At 38.3% G+C, this 13,306-nt stretch overlaps 1 protein-coding gene across 1 annotated transcript; it reads left to right on the plus strand.

Moving 5' to 3' along the window:
* Positions 1 to 686: 686 nt before the first annotated feature.
* LOC134659405 (zinc finger protein 883-like) lies at positions 687 to 8,469 on the plus strand. The gene is made up of 7 exons (XM_063515049.1): positions 687 to 815; positions 1,174 to 1,315; positions 4,722 to 4,819; positions 4,959 to 5,109; positions 5,851 to 5,922; positions 6,896 to 7,290; positions 7,375 to 8,469. Exons 1-7 carry the CDS (start codon positions 687 to 689, stop codon positions 8,467 to 8,469), a joined length of 2,082 nt encoding a protein of 693 aa, XP_063371119.1.
* Positions 8,470 to 13,306: the final 4,837 nt, after the last annotated feature.

The raw sequence follows: 13,306 nt of genomic DNA on the forward strand, positions 1-13,306 counted from the left end.
TATCCATCTTTATCCAAGAGAAGACCATGTTTTATTAGACCATGGATCATTTCGATAGTTCCACACTTTTTATGACGTTGCTAAAAACCGATAAAATTCGTTTCATCCCTAGCCCTGCCTAAAAAAAAGCTGTAATGTCAAATAAACGTCATGTCGTGTTGTTTGCTATAATTGCTATGAACGGCGCGTGAAGAGATGCTGAGCTAATAGCTTTACTGACTGTACATGAGCCTGGCTTTATGAGCAAAATTTTCACATATAACTATAGCCGTAACATTTTTCGAATGTCCGTTAAACCGTCTTTCCTTATACGATCTCTTGATAAAATTCAAAGTCTGCCTCCCCTGTAATGTCAAATCTCTTCTGGCTAGTTCTGAACCCAATGTATTAAAACTGTTGGCATATTTTATTGATAAAAATAATATAAGTCTATAAATATTTCTTATGTATGTTCAGCTATATGTGTTTATTGCTAATGTTATATTATTAAAACTATTTTTATAAGTGTATAATTCTCTAAATTCAAAATTCTGGGCTAAATCATATTAGGTGCACTCCTCAGTTTGTCCTTATATTATAACTAAACTTGACATTGGCAAAGTGCCCTGGCAGCAAAAGCCATTCTAACAAAAAAAAAAAAAACGGCGCGTGATGTTTTCAATATTTTGAATGTAAATTTGTTTGTAATGGAGACGCTGACCGCGTGTAGCTGCTGCCTACTGCGGGCCGCGGACAAGGACCTGCAGACGCCGTACTCCCGGCTCGGCGCGCCCGAGATCTACTCCCACATGCTACGAGAATGCTTCGGCATTCACGTAAGTTTTTTTTATTTGGCTGTATAATAACAGAGTCCCAGCTTATAGGCAATCTCTTGAACCTCTTAAACCCTAGGAGTTTTTACTTTTCTTTTTTTTTATATGTCCTTAATATAAGTTGCATTAAAAAAGTACATGCAAATTAAATATATATGGATTATCAAGGACCTCTCAGTGAGTGAAGGCCTCCTCCATTTTGCTCCATGTAGCTCTATAGTTTGCCGTGGTCATCCAGTTACTGCCTCTTATTTTCTTTATTTCGTCTATCCATCTTTCTACAGGTTTTCCTTGGTGTCTTTTGTCAGGCGGTCCATTCCAAGTAGTGACACGGTAACTTCATATAATTATTGGGTTTCAGATGACACTGAGTGGTGATGAATCATGCGGAATCTGCTTGGTGTGTGTGGGCCGTCTGCGAGATGCGAGTGACTTCAAGCTGCAAGTGCAGCGTACTCAGGCAGAGCTGCAGGCGCGGCTGCAGGAAGGGGCACATGTTAAAGGTTAGCTAGTAGTGTTGAGACCTCAATTATATTAATACTGTTTGATGTGGAAAAGTGTTGAGTATGTGTGTTATTAGCCGGGTATTCAATATTTTCTATGTAACTATCTAAGTATGTTTATATCTATTTAAAGTAGAATTTCTTATCCTTCTCCGTCTTATTCTTTTCCTTTATTTTCAACAACCTCCAAGTCTGGTTGTTAGAACCTCCAACTTTACTCTGGAGGTCCCGGGTTTAATCCCAGACATTTTTGTGATTATCACAAATAATTAAAAAGGAGTTATTACATTTTCTAGAGTGATGTTAGTATCACTACTTTATTTTACACTTTATGTCCGCACGAATCAACACATTCTCTCACTCTCACAGTCCTTTGTTTCGCTTGTGCCTTTATGAGGAAGACTCCTGGATTTGAAGCTGGTTCATATTCAAATTAAATTACTGTTTAATTACTGTGGAATTAAATTACTGTGGACTTTTCTCGTCCCTTCTTAGATGTACAGTTAGCAAATCTATTAGCTTGGGACCTCTGCATACACATTTGTATACAGGGATGCTGAGCTAATAGCTTTACTGACTGTACATGAGCCTGGCTTTATGAGCAAAATTTTCACATATAACTATAGCCTTAATATTTTTGTGTGATTAGTTTTGCACACAATGTGTAAAACTAACCACAAATTTTGACAGGTAATTATACATTCCCCATTCTCCAGTTGACCAGGAACGCTGTAAAGAGTTCAAAATGATGTATTTTAAATTAATTATATGCAGGGTTGGGCAAAATACTGACTTCCACGTATTTGAAATACAAATTACAAAATACATTTTTAAAAGTATTTGAAATACTAAATACAAACTACTTTGGTGACGGGTATTTGAAATACAAAATACAAATTACAGTGTTTAAAATAATGTATTTCAATTACAAAATATACCTTTATTTATTTTTTTGTTTAGCATTTAGTTTTAACGTTAACGAATATCCTTTCATATAAACTTATAGGGTCATTGCGCTAGTTTTCGTCCAGCTCTAGTTTACGTCCACTTGACGAAATTTGAATATATACCTACATTCCTGCACAAATTTGGACTGATTTCAATCCTTATGTCTAAGGCGTCTAAGCAATATATCTGTCTACATATAACAATGATATTTCGCAAAAAGGAAGCGCTGGTGGCCTAGCGGTAAGAGCGTGCGACTTGCAATCCGGAGGTCGCGAGTTCGAACCCCGGCTCGAACCAATGAGTTTTTCGGAACTATGTACGAAATATCATTTGATATTTACCAGTCGCTTTTCGGTGAAGGAAAACATCGTGAGGAAACCGGACTAATTCCAGTTACGGCCCTAGTTTACCCTCTGGGTTGGAAGGTCAGATGGCAGTCGCTATCGTAAAAACTAGTGCCAACGCCAATTACTGGGATTAGTTTCCAAGCGGACCCCAGGCTCCCATGAGCCGTGGCAAAATGCCGGGACAACGCGAGGAAGATGAAGATTTCGCAAAAAGTAGTAAATTAAAAATGAAATATATATTTGATAATAATCCGTCAAGTCATCGAAAACTAGTGCATGGACGGAAACTACTACAATGACCCTATCCCCTAGATTTAAACGAAAAGTTCCACGCAGAAGTTGACCTAATATAGATCCAGTATCCAGCCAATGAAAATTGTATCTCGGCTGGATCGGAGGTTCGCGGTCGGCTCACAGCTCGTGCGAGAGATTAGACATTTTAGGATTATAGAATTTAATAAAATGTATTTTGAAGCTTGAAGTATTTGAAATACAAAATACTAAATACATGTGAGTGCAGTATTTGAAATACCAAATACAAAATACTTTTGAGGTAGTATTTGAAATACAAATACAAAATACTAATTTGTATTTCAAATACATGTAATTGAAATACTGCCCAACCCTGAATTTATATGCGATATACTTTGTTAAAATAGTTACGTCAAGTCAGTCAAAAGCAACTGTTGTGATAATTAATGACAAAGTTATTGTATTGTATTTGTTTGTTCTAGAAAAAGAATCAGCAGTGGAATTGGAAATGGTCTGTCCTCCATTTCCAATTCCACTGCTGATTCTTTTTCTGCCACCAGTGACGAGTCTGTGTTGAGTGAGTAATAGAACCTGACTTCCCTAAAAGATTCTTTTAGAAAGGTGTTTTAAAACAAGTTTCAGGAAGGGGTTGACATAACCTTACAAAGACGGGTTTGCACGTTTACCACTAAATCCGCCTTTGTCGTATCACTTCGTTTAAAGTGCACTCGTCGGCCAAAGCCAGTATCAGAATTCTTAACCTCGACAATGTCGACATCTCAAGTGAAGTCCACAATCATTTATTTATAAATAAATAAATAAATAAATATTATAGGACATTATTACACAAATATATATATATATATATATATATTATATTATATATATATATATTTTATTATTAAACTTGAGTAGAAACAGACCGCGATAGTCATGTTATTTAAAGAACTGGACCCCTGAAGAAAATAATTGGTGATTCCTGATTTAGAGGGTAAGGTCAAATTAGCCTTGAAAAAGTAGTAGTAGTAAACACTTTATTGCACAAAACAAGTACATAACACAGAGATAATCCAGTAAATGTGTACAAAGGCGAACTTATCCCGTTAAGGGATCTCTTCCAGCTAACCTTTAAGTAACTGAGAGATACATTATGAAATGGTAGTCAAACTAAGATAAATTGTACATGACGGCGATACTTAAAAGTAGCTAACCCTAGAAACATAACTAAATACGATGCGATGCATTAGGTGCAAAGGCATATACATGTATAAATATATTTATTCAGAGCCCACTGTGTCCCACTGCTGGGCAAAGGCCTCCCCCCTCTTCCTCCACTCGTCTCTATTTAGTGCAATATCTGGCCAGCCTCTCAAGAAGGAGTCCAAGTTATCCCGCCATCGCCGACGAGGCCTGCCGGCTCCCCGGTTAGACTCGTGGGGCTCCCACTCTGTGGTTAACTTGGCCCACAAGTCGTCAGGCATTCGGCAGACATGACCAGCCCAGTCCCATTTTAACTTAGCCGCTTTCCGAGCTACGTCCATTATTCGAGTCTTAGAGCGCAGCGTGGTGTTTCGGACTCGATCCCTTAATTTTACACCTAATATGCTGCGCTCCATAGCTCTCATAAATATACGAAACAATTATATATCCATAAATATATTAATACATACATTTAAATATATATATATTAATATATATAACCGCACAATCCTACCTATGTGTCGTTCAATTGACATTAATATTATTGCCATAACCTCTTTAATTTTGCCTTCAGCGACGCTACAGACTGACACTGCCTTAGCGGAGATGGCAACGCGTTCCATAGCCTCACAGAGTGTATCGTGAATGATTTATTGTAGGACCGGTGTTTGTGGGGAGGAATAGCGAGCAAAAGATCCGCACTAGATCGCAGTCGGTGGTCACTTCCATCCGCCAGAAATCTAAAACGTTCTGCAAGGTAAGCTGGAGAAGAGGGGCAGAACAGCACCTTATAAAGTAGAGATAAGGTGTGCAAGTCTCTACGGCGGCGGATAGGTAACCACTCAAGCTGAGAACGGAACGATGAAACATGGTCATAATTGGTCAAATTTTCGCAGGCCAAATATAAATCTTATGCAGACGTTCTGCAGGCGCTCCATCTTATTAAGAAGTTCCTCATTAAGGTCCAGGGTCGCAATGTCCCCATAGTCCAAAAGAGGAAGCAAGAGAGAGCGGGCAAGGATAACCTTCGTTCGAAGTGGGAGAAAAGTTTGTAGGCGCCGCAGGGAGTGTGTGAAGCGAAAAGTCTTTTGCTGACCTCGGCAACGTGAGCTGACCAGGAAAGAGTCTGATCCATGATAATGCCTAAGTTCTTGACAGTAGAGGAGAAGGGAATGTGAGTTCCATCAAAAAAGATATTAGGCATTATCTGACCAGCCAACTTGGAGATGAAATAATCACCACCAATCATAATTGCCTGCGACTTCTTAGCTTCAAACCAAACGATTCGAAGTCACGAATAGAAGTTAAATCGTGGTTTATTTGGCTTATCAACGACTCCACATCATCAAGGCTAGCCGCTGCGTATATCTGCAAGTCGTCTGCGTATAAATAATATGACGAAGTCAGGGGAAAAGCTTCGTGTGCTCAAAAGATCGAGATATTATTTTAAACCGGCCCACCGCCTTTATAAACCCTGTTCTCATCTGTGGGCAGGAGCACCCTGGTAACAGCTTATCCCTCTGGACCGCATCCAACGGAGAGCTACTCGAATTGGCTGCCAGCATATTTCAGATCGGTGACGTAAAGATAATAGCCTCGCTCTGCATTTTCAATCGCATGTACACATGTACAACGGGGAATGCTCCGAGGAATCATTCGGATCGGATTAATCCCTGCCGCTTCTTTCCGCCATCGCTCTACGTGACAATATTTCCGTCTTCACTTAGATAATAGGCAGTTCTCAACTATGCGTTTTTCCAGAGACTTAATGCCACATTTTTGCTTCAGAGTCGAGCTTGAGCGAGCGAGAGTGCTTTAATGCCGAGGATTCGGCCGCGAGCGACGACGACTGTATATTGCGTGAGTACTCGCAACACCATATCAAACTATAGGACAAAACCGGACAAGTGCGAGTCGGACTCGCCCGCCGAGGGTTCCCTACTTTTTAGTATTTGTTGTTATAGTGGCAACAGAAATACATAATCTGTGAAAATTTCAACGGTCTAGCTATCATGGTTCATGAGATACAGCCTGGTGACAGACAGACAGACGGACAGCGGAGTCTTAGTAATAGGGTCCCGTTTTTAACCTTTGGGTACGGAACCCTAAAAAGCTGTCTTTCCACGGAGACGGAGGTGAGAAGACTCCTTTCCTCTCTACCTTCATATAAAGGCAGCCAAAACCTTGCTTATGTTGTTGTGTACAGTGGAAGTAACATCTATCACCGTTACAATTAGAGATATTCTGAGATTCACCGGATATTCGGTTACTATCCGTATTACCTACTACCCTTATTTTAATAAAGTGACCTAATATCCAGCCGGAAACTGGATAGTAACTTTGCTTGATTTCAGAGTAAAGAAATTGGATTTAAGAATCAGTCACGGTCATAATCGTACTCGTTTATTATTTTACTATATTTATAAAGTCACTACTGATCGATCGATAAACGAAGTGATACGCTTTATACTTTTTTAAAGTTTTTTTACAAAGAATAGTAGAATGATCCACCTACTGTCAGATAATTATTACTATTCACTATCTTGAAATTGAATACTGATATTGATAAGCCCCGTCTCCATATCGCGTGGCAAACCATCGAACATTGGCTCGCGCGGCAGCCGCGCGCAATGGATGCCGCGCGATATGGGGCTATAGGAGTGCGCGATAACGGTTTTCTTCTTCACGCCAATAAAGTAGGTGCTGCCCCGTACAGTCCAGGCACGCTCTTGTCTTGTGGCCGCGGACTAGACACACGACCGGCGTTGTGGGCAGTGGGGCATTACAAGCGGTGCGAGCGTCGCCGCTTCTGTCATCTATGCTTTTGTTTTAGTTGTTGGAGACGGCGCCGTTGGAGCGAGGACGGAGCCGGTGCTGTTTCTGTCCGCGCGCGCGCGGGAACAGCTCGCTCAGGCTTGCTGCGTGAGGCTCGAGCGCCTCCGCGACTCACCGTGTCCCGCGACATCACACCGCGAGCCGAGCTCCGCCAGCAGCGTGCAGGACGTGACGTCACACCGCGAGCCGAGCCCCGCCAGCAGTGTGGAGGACGCGCCTGCTCACACACCCGCCGTCAGCGCCGACCGACAACCCTACACCTGCGATACTTGCCACACACAGTTCACAGACAAGGCTACATTAATCACACATATACAGAACCCTACTACACGAACAGACGAGAGTGAAATTCTCTTGGTTAAACATGATGGAAAGAAACCATATGTATGTAAAGTTTGTAACAAGCGGTTTGCATATAGAGGGGGTTTAAATACTCATAAGAAAACTCACAGTGGAGTTAAACCATACGTATGTCAGGTTTGTAACAAGCGGTTTACACAAAACGGGCATTTAAAAAGACATTTGGCAAGTCACAGTGGAGTGAAGCCATACGTATGTAAGGTTTGTAGTAAGCGATTCACAACAAAGGCGTCATTACATTTCCATGAGAATATTCACAGTGGAGTGAAACCATACGCGTGTAAGGTTTGTAACAAGGGGTTTGTAAGAATAGGGCATTTAAAAACACATGAGAATTATCACAGTGGAGTCAAACCATACATATGTAAGGTTTGTAACAAACGGTTTACACGTAGCGAGGGTTTAAATTACCATGAGAAAACTCACAGTGGAGTCAAACCACACAAATGCAGAGAATGTAACATGCTATTTACAGCAAAAAGTAGTTTAAATCGTCATGAGAGGACATTACACCTTGGAGTGATGTCATACATATGTAGAGTTTGTAGTAAGCGATTCACAACAAAACATTCATTACATTTCCATGAGTATAGTCACAGTGGAGTGAAACCATACGTATGTAAGGTTTGTAACAAGAGATTTGGACGAAAGGACCACTTGCAAATACATGAAAGAATCCATAGTGGAGTGAAACCATACTCGTGTAAGGTTTGTAACAAACAGTTTGCACAGAGAGGGGCTTTAATAGCTCATGAGAGTATACACAGTGGAGTCAAACCATACACATGTAAGGAATGTAACATGCTATTTGCAACAAAAAGTATTTTAAATCGTCATGAGAGAACATTACACCTTGGAGTGATGTCATACGTATGTATGGTTTGTAGCAAGCGATTCACAACAAAACATTCATTACATTCCCATGAGAATATTCACAGAGGAGTCAAATCTTACATATGTAAGGTTTGTAACAAGCGGTTTTCACAAATGGGGCATTTAAAAAGACATGAGAGAACACACAGTGGAGTGAAGCCGTACAGTTGTGAGGAATGTAACAACAAGTTTACATTAAAGTGTGAGTTAGAGAGACATAAAAGAATCCACACCGGCGAGGAGTCGTACGAGTGCGAGATATGTGAATCTATCTTTTTTGATGAAGCCAGTGTAATAACACATCTTAATACTCATACGACCAAAATAGCAAAGCCTTGATAAGCTGGATCTTAAAAGTCATTAGACAGCTCCGCTTAATGGGATCAGCTTCTCATTACACACTACGAGTTAACCCTTAAATGCATGATTTTTTCTTTTTGCCCGAAATTAATATATGTATCACATAATTGTTTGCCGTTTCTAGGAAAATTTGTAAAAAAAATTATATAATCGATTTTTACTGCGAAATCAGTGTTAAAAGTTGCATAGGCTAAATCACATTTTTGGAAATATATAGCTATTAGTAAAGGGTATAGGAAAAATCTTAACTGCCATCAGAAAGGTACACTATTTATGATGTTCCTATGATAAAGTTTGTAAATATAAAATAATTACAAACCCCGAAAAATCTGCCCAAAATCACATACTAAAAGTCATCAACATCCAGGTTTTTTCAAGTTTTCCGACATTTCGTCTATAAACAAATGTAATTTTTATAAATTAAAATACTGCGTAAATTATGTAATAATCCGGAAAATTTATTAGTTTTACTATTGAAATAATATACAGGAACCAATAGAATTTGTTTAACCTTTAATCTGCGAGCTGTCTAATGCTTTGTAGACATTTGGCAACACTATGCATTTAAGGGTTAATTCCATTCATAAGCATTTTTAAAACTTAATCTGTTGTCTGAACTTGTCTGGGTATAAGGATCTTCGGCCGAATATTTAGGCATCCTTTAGCAAATGTTTTTTTCTGCTCCATACAGTATGATACAGTCGAGGTTTGAACCCACGATTTTATACGTCATGCTCCGTGGAAACCCCACTGTCTGTTTTGTGATTTATTGAAACGTAATGCTGATGTACACCTATGTACTGAATTAGTACATACTTGAAAAAATGTGTACCTCAATAGATCGAGAGTACAATTAACTCAATTCGGACTTGCTGTAGAGCATCTCCCCAGCAACCCCAAAATTTATTTAAAGAAAATTCACGTAAATACTTACTTTTTGGCAAATAAGACGCTGAAAAAAAATTGTACTGTGGTTTTTAACGTTCAATCAGTTAGCCATGGCTAGTTAAATTACCTAATTGTCGCCAGGACGCAAGCGCATCCAGCCGACTTCTCAAACGTACGAAACTTTGTATTTTTATATACAATGGGATACGCACATTTTATTTATGTTTATGAACTTGGTTTCTGGTGAGAGTTCCAATGTTTTCTTGTAAACCAACAATGGTGCATTGATCATAAACGTACCTAATTATTTTTAGGGTTCCGTACCTCAAAAGGAAAAAACGGAACGGAACGGAAACTGCTGAACCAATTAAGTTGAAATTTGGTACACATATGTAAGTCTGTGACCCAAAGACGGACATGTACGTAATTAAATGAATTTTAAACATAGGGGGCACTTTTGGGGGGTGAATGAGACAGTTAAAAAACAAAGTTTTGCAAACTATATCGTGTTATAACACCATATGAAAGAGCTCATTGTGAGAATCTTAAATTTTTTTTTTGTTCCAGGGTTCCATACTGAGGTCTTATGAAACAAATGAGTTCTTCACTAAGATACATACAGATTTTAAAATGTGGAACTCAAGCCCTTTCATAAATTATACCCCACACTTGACCTAATAGTACCCAGTAACATTGTTGGTTGACAAGAAAACATTGGAACTCTCACCAGAAACCAAGTTCATAACATAAATAAAATGTGTGTATCCCATTGTATTTATCATTTTAAGTATGTACTAATTCAGTACATATTGTGTACATCAGCATTACGTTTCAATAAATCACAAAACAGACAGTGGGGTTTCCACGGAGCATGACGTGATTTTATATCAAAGGTTAATTGTTATCTTAAAATAAAACAATAATCAGTTTTCCACGTTTTAATTCGATAAGGCACATTATATAGTAATGTGAATACATACATAAACAAGTCGTCGAGTGCGCTAGCTCGGATCAACCCATGAAATATGAATAACTTTCATTGAGAGCTATAAAAGCAGTGTTGCATCTAAGAGGAACTATACTATACACCTCACTTGAAGCTTAGTATATAGTTATTTATTTATTTATAACACATAATAGTTCACACAGAATTATATAATATTCGACGTATGCTCATATTTCATTTATTATTCATATTTAAAGTATTCCATAGCGGTTAAAACAAAAATGACAGTCACAACACGGAATGTTTTAAAAAACATGTACCTATATTGTGTCCTGGGATACGAAAGCCTCAATACTGTTAGGTAAATGTAATGTGCAACATAGATAAGTAGATATTTTAAGTTTACGTAATTTATCGCTTTTAAGCTATTTAAATAAAAAAAAAAGAATCAATTGCACAGGAAATAATGTGTATACACATACAAGGAGTAGGTATGTGATTACATGAGTATTATATGAGTATACACATTATTTCCTTTAAACTACAAGTTAAACAAAGAACAAGTAACTTGAATTTTTCATTGTTAACATCCTAACAATTGACAATTACAATTTATTAAAATACCAATTGTCCAACACAGACATGTATTTGAAATTAGTAATTGAGTAACCCAAATAAATTCTTATCTGTAAATATATCCAATGAAAAAGTAAAATCCTATTAGTTGTGTGATATTTGGACCTTCTTGAAACAGCAACACTTTAACGCATTCACTGCAAGGGGGCGTGGCCTAAGAACAAACTTGTATGACGGTGGACGAACAGTGAATGTGTTAACTGTCCATCGGTGGACCTTATGCCTTTTGTAATAAGGTTTACGAACTGTCAGTTAACAGTGTGGGCGATGGTACTAACACAAAAAAAGAGACCTTTAATTATTAGAGCCGAGACATTTTGACATTTACGTAACTTATTTTCATCTCGAATAACTGTTTCAGAAATAAGCTTCATAATAGCTAGTGTATCGTTGAGACAGCGTCTTTTAAGTGTCAATCACAATGGCCTTACATTCGCTAAACAACACTTTTTTTTCTCAAGTCTACACAAATATAGCTAGCTACCTTTGGGACAAAAATATATCTTATTTTTTCAAAAAATATTCTTTTGAAAAGTCTACATAGAGAGTAAATCATTTTTGACATTAAAGAAAAAATTTTGTCTGGTGGTGTGTAGAAGGCCCATAATAAGCAGATTTCATCATATGATATTAAGTATTTAAAACGAGCGCACCGACTTATAACAAATAAAAAACCTTTTTAAAACTCGGATTAACTAAATACATAATATTTTAACATTAAGTCCCACAACCTTGTCGCTCTTATGGAAAATCAGTCGAGGAATTTACTATAACGGTACAGAACCATTTTCAAGTCGAGGTCCTCTTTAAAACCTACGATCACATCTACATCTAAAGACCTAACGCACACAAAAACCTAACAAAGTTTAGGTATTTTTGCTGTGTTGCATCTATGATGCCTACTTATGATGTGACCGTGGCTCGGAAGTTCAGTTAAAAATGGTTCATTTCTATTAAGGTTGAATACGACAAGGTTGTTGACAGTGCTCGGCCTGAGTTCCCAAAGCATACATATACATATATGCAATATATGTGTCCTCTGTTCGTATATATCATTGATGTTATTGTCCTAATATACGAATATATACAACGTATGCCTTGGAAAACATATTAACGCGCCGTATCATTTGTGCATTACCTTAAGATTTTAGTTGCGAATATATCTAGACGAAATATAATAATTAATGAAAACTGAATTGTGTTTTGAGCACGCCGATTCGTCTAGATATATGCCAAATTTATGATCTAATAGTCCCTTATAACTTGTAGTGCCCCCCTGAGGTCTATATAAATAATTTAAAAACCTTACAATACTGTAAAACACAACAAAACGTTTATGTATAATGTCATAAGACAAAATAGTGCCTCGAATTTACAGGTGATATAAATGGTGAAGGTATTTCTTCACCTTTTAAAATACAGACCTTAGGAGGAAAGAGGAATCGCGGAGTTGGCCCTGACAATAGTTCCCCCGTCCCCTTTAGTCGTATTTTCATCACTTATCCATGTGGAAAAGACATGTGTCGCTATCACACATTTGTTGGAAGTGTGTCTTAACAACGTGGATATTCGTAATGAAATTACGTAGTTTTTATAGATCAGCTTTCAATACAACACACATTTCTGTTTTGGAAGCATAAAATAAAGTTAACTGCGCTATATTATATACGCACACTGGACTTGGAACATGTTAAATATTTACAACACATTGTTATTACCGACCGATTAATATTGCGCGCATTAAAGAGTGCGATAGGGACGGCGCATGTATCAGTTAACATGGGACTTAATAACTTTACTGTACAAAGAACGAGAACATATCGCATTGAATGTTGATCGTACTCTACACACAGTGGACGGAGGAACTATTGTACTAACATCAACTGACCAAAACTCTTATTACGCTAAAACAGTCATACTCAACGTGTGGGCCGCATGTCGCGCGCAGTCATTAGGTGGCCAGCCAGGTGATCCTGGTAACCTTGGCATCCGTCAGCTATAGTAAAAGTAATATACGAAGCAAATTTATTTACAGGACAAAACCGTCTCTGCGGCCCCAATAAAAAAGGTGAAGTATGATGTCTAGAAATAAATTAAAAGTGAAAAAAATCAATGTCTCGGGCGAGGCTCGACTCGAGACTCTGAATCACTAGCCCATCGCTCTTCCAACTGAGCTACCGAGACTACTTTTCATTTATTTCTAAACTTTGTGGTATGAATTGAAATAAATGTCATATACTAAGAAAAAGTGACCCAAGCCTCCAGTGCCCCAGGCTGGAATCGAACCAGCGTCCTCTGCTATCGCGGCAGGTGCCTGTTGCCACTCGGCCACCGGGCCACAGCGGC

The sequence above is a fragment of the Cydia amplana genome, chromosome 25 (assembly GCF_948474715.1).
Source record: "Cydia amplana chromosome 25, ilCydAmpl1.1, whole genome shotgun sequence".
NCBI lineage: Eukaryota > Metazoa > Arthropoda > Insecta > Lepidoptera > Tortricidae > Cydia > Cydia amplana.